Source organism: Melospiza melodia, chromosome 1 (assembly GCF_035770615.1).
Source record: "Melospiza melodia melodia isolate bMelMel2 chromosome 1, bMelMel2.pri, whole genome shotgun sequence".
NCBI lineage: Eukaryota > Metazoa > Chordata > Aves > Passeriformes > Passerellidae > Melospiza > Melospiza melodia.
Window position 1 is genome coordinate 98,989,538 of NC_086194.1, and position 17,378 is coordinate 99,006,915.

The 17,378-nt window shown below is 44.8% G+C and overlaps 1 protein-coding gene across 1 annotated transcript in view; it reads left to right on the top strand.

Annotated features, from left to right (window-relative positions):
* The first annotated feature begins 380 nt into the window (after positions 1–380).
* The window catches only part of MYO10 (myosin X), a 163,729-nt gene continuing 146,731 nt past the window's right edge, over positions 381–17,378 (top strand). Inside the window, exon 1 of the mRNA XM_063162542.1 lies at positions 381–453. Within this exon, the coding sequence (XP_063018612.1) occupies positions 433–453 (21 nt within the window). The 5' untranslated portion in view covers positions 381–432. The remainder of the gene's footprint in view (positions 454–17,378) is intronic.

Here is a 17,378-nt window from a genome sequence, read left to right on the forward strand (position 1 = left end):
GCGCTGCCCGCACTCGGGCCGGGGCGGGGCGGGGCGCGGCCGAGAGCGGCGCTGGGAGCGGCGCGGCCCCGGCTCCGCCTCTGCTCCTGCCCCGCCTGGACGGGACGCGGGCGGCCCCGGGCAGGAGCGTGCTGCGGCGGGAGCTTTCCTTGTCCTCCTCCTCCTCCTGCTCCTCCTGCTCGGCGTCAGCCCCGCTGCCGGCTCCCCGTGGCGGCTATGCGCTGCCGGGACCGCCCGGCCGAGCGGCGCTGAGGGGGCGGGCGGACAAAGGCTGCGGCTGCTGCCGGCGCTGGGGCGCGATGGAGCGGCGCGGCGGCTGAGGCGGCTCGGTGGGGCGGGCCGAGCCGAGCCGAGCCGGGCCGGACGAGAGCGGCACATGGTGCGCGGCTGGTGCCCGGCGCTGCGCACCCGCGGGCGGGCCGAGGGGCCACCATGGACAACTTCTTGGCGGAGGTGAGCGCGGGCCGGTGGGATGAATCCGCCTCCTGCTCCTTCTGCAGCGTGGGGTCGCTTTTGTCGGGCAGGATACCGGCAGCAAAGTGGCGGCAGGCTCACGGAAAGTGTTCGTTCCCTCGAGTTGTTCGGTTTGCAGAGTGCTCACAGGAGCAGCGCCCGGGGAGCGGGAGGCTGGCGGAGAGGGAGGGAGGGACGGAGGGAGCTGCGCCCCTCAAATTCCCCCAACTTCCCGGCCTCTGTGGCTGTGGCCGGGGCGGAACTCGGAGCCGCCGAGCTGCAGCGGTGCTGCTGGGGCTGTCCGCAGCCGGGCGGGCTCCCGGCGCTCACTGGGCTCCTTAGAGCGGCGGGGGATGGAGCGAGAGAGGCTCCGGTGCGGCCCCCCAGCCCCGCGGCCACCGGCGGCAGCTCCCTGCGGGCCGCGGGCAGACGGGGCGCCGGTGCGGAGCCTGCCCCGCTCCCGGTGCGGAGCCTGCCCCGCTCCTGCTGCCTCTGAGGCCGTGCCTGGTGGGAGCGGGGAGTCCCTCCTCGGGGTTCCCTGTGTGCCAGCCGGGGAGCGCGCTTTGTCCGCCCTGCGCGGGCACCAGAGGCGTCAAACGCTGCAGGTTTCAGAGGCAGGGCTGCCGCTGGGCACCCTTTTCTAAAGGTTTGTCCATTGAGTGTGTGTTATTAAGTACAGATGAAATCTTTTGTTCAAAATGAAAAGGAGGGAGGCTGCATTCCTGAAAGTCGTTTGAGCTTTACCGTGGTCTTGTGGACCTTGACAACTTCAGTATGTCGGGTGAGGAAAGCAAATCAAGGGTGCTTTGCTACTGACTTAGGATATTTGATAAAGCTCAGAACCTGGGTCCTCTTCTGGTTCAAGCTAGCTGAATTTTGTACAGCAGTATTGTACTGGATCAGTTTATCCCGCCTTGTGAACACAAAGTGTGCAGGATCAATGTTTTCTCTGTTGTGCCTGTAGTTTGCTGGCAAAGCCCGTGACTGGGTTGTGACTTCTGGTGACTGCCTGCACACTTGCTCTAATTGCACCTCTTGCCAAAGCAGTTGCACTGTCGGGGTTGTAAATACAGGCCAGGCATCTGTTTTACAGGGTTGTGATTAATCTGCAAAACTGTCCTTTGCCCTCGTGAAACAACATCCCTCGTGTTCTTGGTGCTGCCGCTGATGCTTCCACAAGAAAAATAGGTGATCTGTTTACTGAAATAGTAATTAGTCAAATAAAAGAAGGTCATACACTTTATTGCTTGTTGGCTTTTCATTTGTCAGACAACAAAAGTTCTGTCAACTGCAATAAGAAGGAAGAAATGCAGGATTAGCTTTGATGAAGTCTGAGTTAGTTAGTAATGCTGCCTTTTTTTTTCTTTAGAGGATGTAGCCCTCACCTTTCAAAAGCTTGTAAGCCATGAGCAATATGGTAGCATTAAGTTAGCCTTGCAAAATTAGTCTGAAGAGTCATTTGCCCCAACACAAAGTACTGCAGTGTGCCCTACATAAAGGTGAAGAAGAGTTTTCATGGTTTTGACTCCCCTATTAGGCAAAATTACTTGCTGCAGGGAAAACACAAGTAAATTTTACCAGTCTGTGTTAGCATTTCAGCATATATTTATGTTAATCTGTGGTTGCCTCATGTGGACTTTGATCTTTCTTAAGAACTTTGACTCTCTTTCAACATGCAGATATTACTTTAAAAGATCAGTAAATATAGCACCTTGACTTTAATCTGCATCCAAAGTCCCACCCACAAGTATAAACATTTTCCTTCCCTCGCTCTGGAGCGGAGCATATGTAAATGGAAAATAGGGAGCATGAGGCACAATAGCAGAAATGCACGGAGTCTGACCCAGCTACCACAGAAGAATGTCTGTTGAAGGCACTGGATTGAGCCACTAGGTAATTTAATTTGTGTGAGGCAGACATCCTGCAGCTGCTCTTTACAAAAATATTTGCTGACTTATCTAAGGGAATTACTGTTCTCGTCAAAATAAGTTATAGTGTGAGGAAGAAGGAGGAAGCTGGATGAAAGGCACAGGTGAAAAGCCCAACATGCTCTGCTCTTCTTTGTCAGTGATAAAAGCCTGCTGATATGATTATATTTTGGGAGAAAAGCTGATAGTGGGAAGGATAAATACTGGCACTTCAGAGGGGTCATTCCTCAGCATTACCAAGAAGCTCTTGTTCACTGCACTGGAGGCAGAAGTGTCTTCAGTCTGGGTGTTGCAGAAAATATTGTGCAACTTAAAGGTGTTAATAGGAAAAAACCAAAAATCCTGCATTATTATTTCTCCCATATTTTTCCATAGCTAGATGCTAAATATAACATGCCTCAGTAGATGGTGATGCTTACTGGAACAAAATGAGGCAACTGGGTGAGACACCTGTGGAGAGCAGGAGATGCATCACAGGGGATGTAGTCCTGTTGGGACTTGCTGCCTTAAGTGAGGTGTGGGATAACGCCAGGCTCGTGCCAATCATCTGACACTGCCATGGTGTGTGACTTTGCAGCTCTTTGATTCTCCCTCTTGCTGCTCAGTTTCCTTTCTTTACTCTTTCTTAGTATTCTCAGCTTTTGTTGTTAGAGGACAACAAGTGGTTGCACTTGTGTCCTGGGAAGCCTTGATTTCCATCCCTGTCCTAATTTTCTAGCTTGACCAATTTAAAAACAACTCATGGCTCTAAGTAAAGAATTAGGCTGGAAAAGTTTGTCCTGTAACTTACTCCCCAACATGCCTCAATTGCTGCAAGGTATAAACATAATAATGAAGTTGCATTCTAAGTACTGAGGAAAAATGTTTTGTGATGCTTTTTTAAAGACTTTTGATTGGTCTGTGCTACCTTACAGTCTTTAAAAGAAGGTTGGAGGTAGAATTTTAATTTCTTTTTGTTTTTGTAGTAATATTTTCTTATCTAAAGTATTAAAACCTGTAGAAATCCTGTATGGGTATGTGCCGTAGAGCCATTTGGCTGCATTGCTTAAAACAGCCTGAAAAAAATTGTTCCCATATGTTTTACCGACGGCCAGAGTGCTCTCAAGGGAACAGGCTCCTGTGGTAGCTGAGGTCAGACTGTTTTCCAGTGAGAATGCATCCCTGCTAAGAGGGGATGTATGCCATGAGGGAAGGAAGAAAGTAAATTCCAGATGAGGCAGAAGACAAGGAGAGGGGAGCTCAAACTGCCCCTTCAGCATGTCAAGTTCCCAAGCAGGGCTTATCAGGGCAGCAGGGGAAGAGGATGCAGAAGTCAGGTTTATCTTCTTCCCCTTCCATGGCAGTCACTTTGACCAGTATGCACGGGATGTTGCACTGAGCTGTGGTTGCTGTCCATGTCACAGAAGAAGTGACAAGCATTTGCTGACCCAGTGGAGGTCAGAAAGGGCTTGAGGTTGGGAGAAACTTCTGTAGGTCATCTTGGGCAAACCTGTCCTCCAAGCTGGCGCTCAGCTTCTGGGGAGCTAACTTGCAGCACGGTGTGTATGGTGGTGGCTGCAGGGATTGTTTGGGTTTATCTGTTGCCAGCCTTAAAAGAATTCGTCCAAACCTCGCAACTGTGGAAACTGAGGAGAAGGGAGGAGAACAATTGTGTGCCCTGCCTTCTGTGTAGGATGTCTGGATAGATGATGTTGAAGGAGATCACTATGAAGGATCACTGACATAGAGGTCCTGCTGATGATTATCCAACGCTGCACAGAAGTTTATTTGGAGCTGTGGGGACCCTCCCAGTGTCCTTTGAGGCACAGCAGATACTCTGTGCTTACCATGCTTTTATTTTTAGCATTACCACTGGTACCTGGAGTTCAGAATGGTTTCCTTAATTTCTGTTCTCCACAGTTGCACATACTTGCCTGTGTACTTTGTTTTAAGGAGAGGGCTTCCAGCATGTATTCTGAAGGAGCAAGTGTTGAACCTCCCTCTGTGGGAAGGATATGGGACAAAAATTTAGCTTCAGGAAGCTGTCAGAGGAGGTATCTGCTTGAACCTGGAAGCTCTTAATTCAGCACTTGCAGCAAGCTTTTTCTCGATGCTCTCCTATTGCAACATTTGGCAGATCACAGCCTCACAGCAGTGAGTCCTTTGAGGGGTTCATCATCTCCTGCAGACAGGGGACCTTGGCACCACCAAGGCTATTCACCTAATGAGAAAACCTGGTGGTGCAAATAAATGCCTGCATTGCAATACATGGATTCTGGCTGTGCTGTGCAGCACGGTGTATGTATTGGGGATGACCTTTGAAGTCTCCCCAGTTTTCATTGACAAGTGTTTTGGTAGTAACACAAGCATGGGTCTGATGTTCCAGCTTTAGTGTGTAGCTTACACCAGCAAAGTTGTCCCTTAGTCTGGTGGGGCAAATCCGTGAGTGATGGCATAAAGGTGTTTCTGGAGACCTTCTGAGTGCCAAAGCCATGCCAAGCAGAAACAGTGTCTCTTTTGGCTGTTGATGTTGGCTGTGTTCTCTGAATTTTCTGAGCTCTGACTTCTCATATATAGGTTTTCTTGAAAGCTGATGGTTGTTTTGTCTACAGCTATTTTTAGGTTAATTAGAGAGTACTGTGTTTTGAGTTGAAGGTGTTTCAAGGGGGCTTACCTTATCAGGTCAGAAAGATGAAGTTTTTTTCAGGTTTATTGCTCCAAGTTGGAAATCACATTCAGCTCATCAGTATCATGTAATGGTTACTGCCCACCACTGATATTCACATGTGCCTTTCATAAGACGAATTTGTGCAACTGAAACATTGTCGTGGCTGGGCTGGAGCCTAGCAACCCTATTGGCACTGCACATACTGTAAAATAACACAAGAATCCTCTTAAGGCTGCAAAATACGTAAGTTTTCAAGTTGGCAGTGGAGGCTCTACATTCTGCAGGGTCTGCTTGTGGTTTTCTTGGTATGTTCAGGCAGTCTCCGAGCAAAGAAAAGCTGTGAAACCCACTATTACAGAAGACTTGGCTGCTTCTGAGTCTGGACTTTTTTTACATTCTGGTGACACCTCACTGAAATGTTAACTTTTTTTTTTGGTCTTTTCCCTAATTGTATGCTTGTGTTAGCACTTTGTCTGTAAGCTGTTTTGCTCTAAGAAGATGTTCTTTATACATGTTTTCATTTGGTGAGTACTGTGTGTGGGTGATATTGACCGTTGTGGACCTCTTCAATGTTGGGGGTTTTTTTGTTGTTTTTCTTTTTTTTTTTTTTTCTTTTTTTTTCTTTTTTTTTTTTTTTTCTTTTGGTTTTTTTTGTTTTGTTTGTTTCAGAGCTGTCACATGGCTTGCTGGCTGGTAAAAGGGAATAGTGCTTGAAAGCATGGCTAGTCCCAACTTATTTTTGAGGCCAGGTGGCACAGGCTTTTATCAGAAATGTCTCATATTTTTTCCATGATTCTGTGATGGCAGGAGAGGACCACTTTGGGGGAGAGAGAAAGCAAAAAGGAAGGGTAGCTTGAGCTTTCAGTGTCATGTTGGGAGTTTAGAGCGCTGGTCCAATGAGTAGCCTGAGACACCTTGCAACCTTTCAGTGCTCTTGTTGCCCTCGTGTGCCTCAAAAGATGGAAGCAAAAGTTTGGGCCCCCTTATCAATAACTATTCATGGTTGTACACAATAGGCTTCTGTTCTGGTGATTTCAGCAGGATCTTCGTTTTCAGTGTGGTGAGACCATTATAGTCTCATGAATCTGTTTTTTGGCTTTAGAAAATAGCTGAAGGAAAACTGGTAGGTCCCTGACTCTGTGCTGGAGCATATGTGTGAATATCTATATAGAGTGTCACTGTGCCAATCAACCCCTAGCAAGTGAATAATGTGCCTCCTTCCTTTTTTTCCTTTCAATATGGATTGTTAATATTGGTGGTACTTCTAAATAAATATCTAGCAAGACAAATGCCTTTTTGTGTCTCTTGGATGGGTGCAGGCCCAGTGGAAGGAGCAGCAGCTCCACCCCTGGAGCGTCCGGCAGGTTGACTGCAGTGCAGTGGCAGCTCTGAAGGGAAGCGTGTCCTCTGGGTGGTTTGATCTCACCAGCCTTTTTGGCTGCAGGGCCACTGTTTTTCCTTAGTGAATCACTGTCTCCAGATGTGGCCAGAGCCAGGAACATGGTTTTGGGTGGAGTACGGGTAGAAGGGTAGGAGGTAAAAGTCACTCTAAATTAAGACTTTTGCTGAGGGGGCAAAAAAAAAAGAATTATCAGCCTTAAGTCACTAATTGTGACAGCCTTACAAGTTTTGGGATGTGACCTCAAAACTTGTTTGATTAATTATGACTTCAGGCTTGTATCAGAGGGTCATGGCTTAGGCATTCTTGTTTCTCTTGGTTTTTCCTGATATTTATCATTATGTGACATTTTAAACCATTAGTGAGGCATAAATGAGGATGATTTGGTGTTGGGACCATAGCTAATTGTAAATTACTGGGTGTAGGTGTTATTGGTTCAAATTTTGCACAGTGGCTTTTTTTTTCTCCAATTATTTTAGGATTTTCTAAGATGTCCTATGTCTGAAATATGAGCATTATCCACTGGCCATATTTATTGTAATGCAACTTTGTTCTGGACAGCCCCCTGATTAAGAACGGTTAAGTGGATTATCCTTTTCTTAAGAAGTCTCTTAAGAAGTAGCTCAAACACCCCATTCTTATAAATGCAGAACTTTGGAAGTTTGGATTCAGAATGGGAACTGATATTGACTCTGCTCCAGATCTGCCTTGTGAAGTAAACTATATCTATACTGAGAAAGAAACTACAGCTTTGCTATGTGGAAAATATGAGCATTATATTAGGAAAATATACTGGGAAAGATTCATTAGGAGAGAAGGAATGAGTAAAGATTGCTTGTATTTCTAAGTATTCCTGTAAGGAGAAGGGGATGTTGGGGGAGAATATACTGTCCACTTCTAGACTCATTTCTGCAAAGCCAGTGATTAATACTGTAATCTCAGGCAGGTTCAAATGTCGTTTATGCTTGTTCCCGATATCCTGAGCCAGGACAGCCAGTGTAGGGATGTCTGGCAGCTTTTCTGCAAGGTCTTGTTCTGTAGGCTTTGTGCCTGGATGGACACTTTCCCATTGCAGCCCAGTGGCTGGCTGGGGAAGGGTGCTGGGTTGATTCAGCTGTAAATGCGTCATACCTGTGCTTGTTTTACTCATTAATGTAAATACTTGCTCTCTATTTAGCTGCTGTTTTCCTTTGGGCCAAGTGACCTTTTTTCAGTCCAGCCTGTGAAAGCTTTCTTATTTAGTATAAAGTTTAAGGAGTTGGGGTTTTTTTCTGTTTCATTGAAATTGCAAGCCTGAGTGATGCTGGAGTAACTTAATAATATATGGGGTTTTCTGTTGAATAGGTTACTAGGAACAGACACAATTTTGGTTCACGCTGAAAGCGTGGCAGAAATTGGGGTGTGTTCGGTTTTGCTGGCCAAAGTTAACATTTCTGTTTTCTGTAGACTCTTCTATAGAGGGGTTTAACATAAAATTTCTATATGAGATCTTGTAGTATTTCCTAGTGTGCAGTTGTGCTTAGGTACTTTTTCACCAAGGGGTAGCCACAGTCAGTAACTGGAAAAAAACAAGGCGCACTTCAGTTCTTTTATGGCTTTGAGGAAATCTCTGCAGTTTACCCTGGTATATGGAAGGAAGTCTTCAAAAGTGAAAGGTACTGGTAACTTGTATGGTTTGCTAAACTTACATTGAAAATTCAGATGAAATAAACCTTGAGCTGGATTTCTTGTGTGTTTCAATGACCCTGTCCCCAGTAGGCAAATGTAAACACATTGGAGCAGCACCTGAACATGGGAGTCAGTGTAATACCTTTTACTCCTTCCAGGATTAATGGCATACTGCAGGAAAACTTTCTAGAGGATAGAGTTTACTCCTGTACAATCCAGTGTCCTGCCAGAGTTTAGAGTTGAATAGGCTTCCTGTATTTGTATGCTAATACCTTGTAGGAGATAAATACTTTGTTTCAGTGGGGCATGTTGCCTGCTTTATGGTATCAGACTTTATTTTCTCTGAGAGTATGTTGTCTTCATCATGCAGCAGCCCTTGCCAGGCTTTTGACTTAATGTTAAGCTAAGGTGAATGTTCAAGAAATGAATGTTCTTTTTAATCCATCTCTTAGATGGATTAAATATTTTTATAACGTTTTTGGTGGATTTGGTTCTGGTTTGTTCCAAATGAGGCAAGAAGGAAGAAAGAGAGGGTAGCTCAGCAGCAGATTTCAGGGACCAAGCTGTGCCTTCACATGGGATCCTGGCTGGGTGCCTGCACAGGGTGAAGGGCTGTGTTGGAGGACTCAGGAAGTAAAAGATTAACTACCCTTTGATGTATTAGTATTGCCTTTTCCTATATATTCTTGGGAAACTAATCATAATCCTTTATTAAAGGTCAGTGATATGAGAGTGTGTTAATACAAGTCTCTTTTGTTTTGGAGAATGCCCTTAAGGGCGTTGCTGTAAGGACACCTTAGCAGAGGAAAATGTTTGGTTGTTGCTTTTTCCCCTGGGGGGCAAAACTGTGTTCCCACTCTGAGCAAGTTTACCCGAGGGCATTTTATCATGGCACATCTGGCTCTGTACTGGGGTTGTCATTATAACTATTGAGGGTCTTCTGGCTTGTGTTCTCTGTTCTTAAATTCTGGGCATGGTAATGCTGGCAGGGTGCTATCATGGTTTCAGAGTCAGGATTGATGGTGGTGCCTGTAGCACAACCTCAGGTGGAGGCCTGAGGTTCAAGGGTTGCTGAGTACCAGCTGTCAGCTGGAATTACAGAGCCGAGTCTTACTGAAAGTTGTCATCAAAGTTAACACCACAAATCCCCTGGCCCTCTTTCTCTTAGAGATTTTCAGAAGGCTTTAGAAAACTACTTTTGATGAACTTCCCAGCATCTGGAGAAAACATTTCTGTAGTTCTTGAAATGATTGTGAACTGTGAAAGTCGTGCTGCTGGCAAAGCCTTGTGTGGTTTTGGTGTTGTGCACTGCATGTGCCTGTTGATCTCACTGAGAGAAGTGCAGGGTCTCTCTGAAAGATTCAGACCTTCTCTTTTGCACTCAGCCAAACTGGCCCTGGCTTTGGGGACAGCAGATAAGAGAAATTTATTCATTGTTTTAAAAAAGTATTGATGTTTATAGCATTATCGGAAATGGATTATTTGTTCTTATTTTAGTTGCTGTTGTTCAGAGTGACATTGAAATGCTTTCTCAGATTAAGTTAAATATATTTGTTAAGAGAATGGGATTGTTTTTCTTCTGAAGTTGTTTATCTTGAGGAGAAGTCAAATCCTTTTGTTTAATGTGCACATCTGATTACAGAGCCAGTGGACATCATTTCTCTTTGACCATTTCAGTGGATCAAACCCAGCTTTGTGTCTTGGTTAGGTTATATTTTTATTTGCCTCAGAAAGGAGCCAAGTTGGCGGGACACGAGTCACGTCAGGAGTCACACTGGAGTTCACGTCAGGACAAGGAGTAGATGCTCATTCTGTAGGTCAGACTTCTTGCTTTGCTGGTCGTCTGCTTGGATCCCTTCCCCTTATTAAATATAGACTGGGTTTGTGATTAGGGCTTATCCCCTCATTACAGCTTTCTGGTGATGGGTACGATGAATAGGTTTGTTTGGTGTGTCCAATCAATTAGTATATTCCCCAGCAGAGAATAAGAGCAGCGTTTACAGCAGGGCTTTGAAGGGTGGCATTTCCTGCTGCCTTTCAGACCGTGTACCAGGAGGAGTGTCCCATGAAGTGAGCTCTTTGTTCTTGAAACTCCAGTCGGATTCTGCCGTGTGATACTTGATAAGCTATTTCAAGAAATAAAGATACTCAGCAAATCTGTGCTAGAAAATGTAATTTGTGCAGCAGACCCTTTTTTCCCTCCTTGCAATAACATTTCTAATAATTTGCACACCAAATTTGAGAAGTTTTAACAGACGATAAATGGGATTTTAGCATTTTCGCAGCATGTAAGGCAAAAGGCTGACTCTGTTTTGTGTTAGTTTTAAGGGTCTCTACTCCCAGTTTCTGTTCCTGTCACTCCATTTCTGCCATCATTGTGCCTTAGTGATCCAGTACCTTAAATAACTAGGACTCTGGTGCAGTAGTTAATACCCCAGATTTCTTTTGTACACAAGCCCATGAATACATGAATAAGCTGAATTGCAATGCGATGAAATAGTTGTATTACACTTTTACTGTGTAGTTACACCTTTGTCAGTAGCATGACTTTGTACCATGCAGTTAAGGTGGAGATGCCATCAGGAGCTCGTGGAGGACAGAACGTGGTACGGAAATCTCTTATGAGCATCCAGTGATCCTTTGCTGGTGGCTTGTTCTCAGCAGTCCTCACTGAAAAAGGAAAACACTGAGTCATGGAACCCTTTTCCTTCAGACAGGGAATCAGTAGTTACTGTGTTCCAGGTGTTTCTGGACTCAGGCAAATAAAGGCTGTAATTCTGAATTTTGGTTTCTTGAAATTGTGTGCCACATACAGAAACACTTCTTTATATTGCTTGGAACCATTTGATTTGAAAAGTGAACAGTCACTTTATGCAGTCAGAGAGGCCACAAAAGCTTTGCTGTTTTCTTGGGATTTTTATTTTTTCTTTTCCTGCTGGAAGGCATCAGAGGTTTTGGTAGGCAGTATGAGCTGTGGCTGTCCAAGAGCACAGGGACGTGCCTCCCACTCTGCATGTAGACATTAGGCAAGAAGAGTGGCTGCACATAAATCAGTGGCTGAACTGAAGGCACAAGAAAGGCTTAAGGCAGCAAAGGCCCAGACACCTGCAGCAACAGATCATGGGTCACGCCGCTGCTGGGCTGGCCCCAGGCACTCCTGGGGAGGTGAAGGAGAGGAGCTAGCGTCAGGCTCTGAGCAGGAGCAGATGGTTTAGCAGGATGGCTCCTCCTTGGATACAGTGTCTGATAGCTGCTGCTTTAAAATGCTTGAATTAAGCTTTTTTTTTTTCTTTTCTTTGTAGTTCCTTTCAACTTTTTAGAATAATCTTCAGTTGCTGTCCTCTAAACAGCTGGAGTTTTCCTGGCTGTAGGTTTTGTGTGAGTATTTGCTGGTTGGGTCTTTGGTATTATAGAATATCCTAAATTGGAAGAGATCCGCAAGAATCATTGAAGTACAATTCCTAGCCATGCACAAGACACCCCAAGAATCCCACTGTGTGCCTGAAAGCATTGTCCAATGCTTCTTGATCTGTGTCAGGCTTGGTGCTGTGACCACTTCCCTGGGGAGCTGTTCAGTGCCCAAAACACTCTGTGGGTGAAGAACCTCTTCCTGATGTCCAACCTAGACTCCCCTGACGCAGTTCCACGTCATTCCCTTGGGTCCTGTCGCTGGGCACCAGAGAGGAGAGTCTGCCCCTCTGCTTTCCCTCAGAAGGAAGTTGTAGACAATGATGAGGTCTCCTTTCTCCAGACTGAACAGACCAGGTTACCTCAGCTGCTTCTTGTGCGGCTTCCCCTCCAGATTCTTCACCATCTTTGTGGCCCTCCTTTGGATGCTCCTTGATGGCTTTATACCTTTCTTACATCATGGCACTCAAAACTGCACACAGGGCTCAAGATTGAGGCTGCCCTAGTGCAGAGCAGGACAATCCATCCCTTGCCTGGCTGGTGATGCTGTCCCTGATCCTCCCCCAGGACATGGCTGGCCCTCCTGGCTGTCAGGGCACTGCAGGCTCATATCCAACTTTCCATCAACCAGGGCAGCCAGCACATACATTCATGAAGGGCTGCCCCATCCCAGGTGCAGAATCTGTCACTTTTCCCTTTTTGAACTTCATATGGTTGGTGATTGCCCAGCCCTCTGATTTGTTTAGGTCTCTCTGCAGGGCCTCTCTTCCTGTGAGGAAGTCAACAGCTCCTTCCATTGTAAATGCCAGCATTTTGGAAATTCTTGCATTTTATAGTAGTCTTTTTAAGTATCTTTTTTTTTAGTGGTATTGAGCAATGATGTGCTTCTAGATAGTTTGGTATAGGCATACTGGAGAAATCTGTGGTTTTTCTCAAGAAAACTGCTGTAATATATGTTGCAAAAAAATGGGACTTTGGCATTTGTTAGTAGTGCTTCATGGGTGGCAAAAATTATTGTAATAAAATCTTGCCTTTTGTGGTTTCCCTACTTTTTGTTGCTGTGTGATCATCTTTTCCACTCATTTTGTTCCCGACACTCTACCAGAGGAAGAAATAGTCAGCAAGTGGCTCTTTCTCTCCAGAAGTCCACTGGTGGTATTACCACTTGTTTTTCAGGAAAGAGCTGGATTTTTATCAGATCTTTCTAACTGTTAGAAAAGGGAAAAATTTCAAGAGTTCTGTCACTTGGCAAATGTTTTGCTGCTGAGGCTGCTGGAGGTAGTCTGTTCCTGCAACCATTGGGATGTTTGCTCTTCACATCTTCACTTGTGGAAGGGTCTGAGACCTCTGGGAAGAAAGGATGCTGCTTTTTGCTTTGCAAAAAAGAGGTTGTGTCAGTAAGCTCAGAGGTATGACTCTGTAAGGTGCTGGTTCCTTTGTGTGTGTGCTTATTTATTTAGCCTGATGATATTTTATTGTACTCCAGCTGCAGTGCTGTGCTGTTCCTTCCTTTGCCTATGTACCCATGAAGAGGAAAGGCGTGGAGGAAGAGAATACCTTGTCTTGTTTGCTGGTATAGCTCTAAACAGGATATTTGTGCCTTCTGTTAACCTGTTGTTCCTTGCTAATATTGATGTTAGCTACGATTCTTGTATATTGCTTGTATTTTTTCCATTTCTTAAATTTCTTTAATAAGTACATTATTTGGCACAGCTGCTGTGTCTGTACAGGAGGAAATATATGGCAAGGAATTACTTCAAGGTTATTTAGAAGCAAAAAGAAAATTGATTAGTTTGTGTATCTTCTCCCTCTTTCTTACCTTTGTAGTTAGAATTAACTGAAGCAGCAAAAAAAAAAAAAAAAAAGTGTTTGTTTGTTTTTTTTATTTTTCCCAGTGACCTGGGAAGCTTGTTCCCAGTTGAAAAACCATACTGAGCAAGAATAACATGAATGTCTGAATTGCTGAAAGCTTTAATTCCCTGATGGAAAGGTGGTTTGTTGAGGAGAAAAAACAAGGTCAGAAGTAGTAGCCATTAGTGGCTATAAATAAAGTTACTCATTTAGGCCCTCAGATGGATAAAAGAGAGAGGTTGTTCCAGTTTTTCATCTTTACCATGTGGTAAAAAGTAAGGTATGTCATGCCCTGCTGTTTTTTAGATGGCTTTAAAAATAGCTCCACTTGTGCTGTTTTTTGCTCAAAGGAAGGTTTTCAAGCATACTTGGATAAGTGATGAAAGCTGCTTGGCCCCAGTCTGAAATAAATACACGAGTTTATGAATCATTTCACTTCTAGTAAGTTGTGTTCCCTGCAGGGCAGTGTCTATTCTGTCAGTACATTTACACTCCTGATAAAACTCTGAATTTTATTTTAAACCTGTACCTGTGGCCGTGTGAGCAAAATGGAAATGGTGTAGGGCATAGCTGATGTGCACCCATGGGTCAATTGGCCTGCTCTTCTGTAAAATAAAACATGATTTGCAACCTCATGAAGGAGCAGACTGATTTTGTTCCTTGGGGACAGCAGCCATGGAAGTGAGGAGGGTGCAACAAACCAGCCTGGAGCAGCAGTGCACCGAGACTGCCCTGGGGACCCTGGCGGAGTCTGGAAGACTCCAGGGGCTCCCTGCTGAGTTTGGGAACCACTTCAGACAGATGGCTGGTTTTCCTAGGCTCCAAGTGTTGGGATTAACCTTGTTCAGAAGGGCACCGAGTGCAGTCTGGGTCTTTCTGTGTCTTTACTGCACTGTGTACAGAGCTAAACCCACAAATTACACTTCTAGTTTAGAAGTCTTTGTTTAAGAAGCAGCTCCCTTCCATGCTTAGCTGTGTTTTCGCCCAATTAAGTGAAGGATTTTGGGGCTTGCCTGAATAGGTGAGTAATAATTAACCTCCCTTTGACTTAGTGGTGCAGAACTAGAACGTTCTTCAAGCTAGATTTCTTCTGCCTTGGTGTTGGCTGACCGAGCAGTGACATGTCCTCTTTCCCCTTTAAAGCCAAGTGTATTTGTGGGCATGTTACATTGGTTGGGCTTCTCTGGAAAGTAAAAATAAAGGTGCAGTGCTCTTGGGCTTTTCCTGAGTGCTTTATTAGGACACTGAATGTCCTACTCATTGTAGCTCCCAGTTCCCTGTGTGCATTTTGCCCAGCAGCTCTTCCAAGGCTGGGGGGCTGTTGTAAAGGTCTCTCCTGATCCATGGGGGATGCAGGTGAGCAGACTGTTCCCAGCCTGTGAGTTTTGCTTCTCCTACCAGCAGATGTTGGCAGTTCCCAAACAAGTGGTTGCAGTAGTGGTTTCTGACTGGGCAGGAGCGGGAAGTTGCTGGGTAAGCAAAGCATTGTGGAGGGGGGTAGGTTTAAAGGCACAGGAGAGTTTTAGGGTTTTGGTGATCTATAGCTAAGCTATGTGATCATGTCTAAAGATAATGAACCCAAAACAAGCAATGGGAGTTAGTGTTGATGCTTGAGTTTCTAAAATTTGGTGCCTTGACATAGTACCCGGGCTGTGTAATTCTTTCCATGGAAATTTTGCTCCTGATGTTGCTCTACTTAAAATAAGTAAAGACATGGTAATCCCAGGATGAATATGGGACACATTTCCATCTGAGTAAGAGCAGAGTCATAATGTCTTTAAGCATTTTCTGAAATACCTTTAATTTCTCATTTCTAGCTGAGAGCAAGTAACTTGGCTTCTTACATGTCATAATCCAAGCTTGCTGTGGGAGAATTAATGAACATTTAGGGAAAGATGTCCCTAACTGTGATAGGGAAGGTTGGACTAGATGATCTTTAAACGTCCCTTCCAACATAAACCAGTCTATGACTGTGAGCACTGCATCTACTGGGACTTGGGAAGCTCCCAAAAATCCACTTAACCAGAAAAAAGTGATTGAAATCCAGGAGGTAACCACTGCTGGTCTTGGTACAAGTTATATTGAAGTAGCAGTGATGCTACTTCAATATGGTGGCATCCATGGTCCAAGCACAGCTTCTGCAGGTCTGCAGTCACCCTCACTGCAATGCACACTGCAGGGCTCCTCTACATTGCTGCTGTAGCTCCCAGGTGGGCAGCAGTGGGTGGCACAGCCCAGCATGACCCCGCAGCCGTGTCCATCCTGTCGGGGATGAGGGCAGGAAGCCTCTGCCACAATCCTGTCTCTGCGCTCTTCACACAGACCTGGCTTTGTTAGCAGATGACTTGTCTAACTCACCATTGCTTTCTAACCCATCTCAGGATCGTTGTTACATTGATTTGTACATTCACCCTAGAGCCGCTTTTATCGCAGACATATCCTTGGAAAGAGAGAAGTCAGTTTTTTATTTCTACTTAATTTCTTTTAATGAAGCCACCAAGCTGTCTCCTTACCTATACAGGGCATGGCATATATTGAGGGAAGAGCATTTACCCCTGGTGCCTTTTGTAGGGAAGATATTTATATCTGACCCACAAGATCCACAGGAGATTTTTTTTTTGTTTTTGTTTTTAGGAAACTGTCCTTAAGAGACTACTGTCGTTGAAAGACTACAAATAACTGCTGCCATACTGGCACACAGAAGGTCAAGTTCAATGATATTTCCTTTAGATTATCAGAAAGGAAGCAGAGCAGTGTATGAAGTTGAAGAGTAAAGGAGGGGGTGCCATATACTTCGTACCTCTGCCAGTGCAGCAGAATTGCCTCAGGGCTGGATCAGGGTAATTACACCTCAGCCTTTGTCTTTCAGGCACCAGATGGTATCGTGAGAGCTGCTGTTAGGAACAAAAAGTCCCAAGCTGGAAACATGGTGAAGAAAATAGACTTAAAGAGGAATTGGACATTGCCCTTTCCCCCAGATGAGCAGGAAGAAGTTTCATGTGACAATATAAGTTATTGTGTAAAGCAGTAACTGTGTTTTACAGGGCAAGCAGTGCTCCACACCTGTGGCACAGCATGGTCCGTGTTACTCATCAGCTGCCTGGGAGCAGCGGGTGTGGATGTGCGTGCACTCCTGGTGATCCATCACCAGCCCATGCTCGGTCTTGAGTATTCAAGAATTGACTTGCTGGGGAAAATTTCTGCTGGAAGCTTTTCTTTTTTCGCAAGAGAAGAACCACTGAATGATTCACATCCTTTATTTCTGTAAACGTGTCCATAAATCATTTTTAGACGAAAAATAAATGGATACAGTTTTATCTGAGGGAAAGCCTTGTACGGCATATTAGACTAAGAAACCCCAAACAAGCTTCTTGCAAATTGGCTGAAGTTGTGTGTTACCTCTGGAAGTTGGATATATTTGAGGTGGTTCTTATTGTGATCTGGAGGAATGAAAATGGAGCAAGTATCTCTCTTCATACTAGCTATGGGCCTATACTCTGTAGTTCTCCTGTATAAATGGGATCTTGCTTATGTGAGCATGAGGTATGGATTTAACTCCTACAAGAAAAGAATGTCATGAAACCATGTGTTTATATGAAAATATACACAGAAGTTCTGAAGGTCACATTTGTGCATAAACAAATATGCTCGTGTCTCTCTGGAGATGAAAGGGAGCTGAAAATGTCACCAAAACAATGTTGTATCAGCACTCTCTTAAAAGATCTATGTTAAGTGATAAACATGCTGCCAGAATTAAGCTGTGCTCGTCTTATGAGTAAGCAGCTAGAATTATGATGAAATTATAATAATTTCTTCAAAATAAAGACAAGTTGGTACTTGAAACAACAGTGAAATCGTACGAAGAGTGGCTCATGAGCAATGGGGGGAGAGTGACATCATGTGAATGCTGTCGTGGGATTTGAATGATTTAAACTGCATTGCTGCACGTGCCAATGTGCTGCAACCCTCAACAAAAGCTTCACTCTGTTTTTGTCATGGTTGTCCGGTTACTACAGTGTTTCCC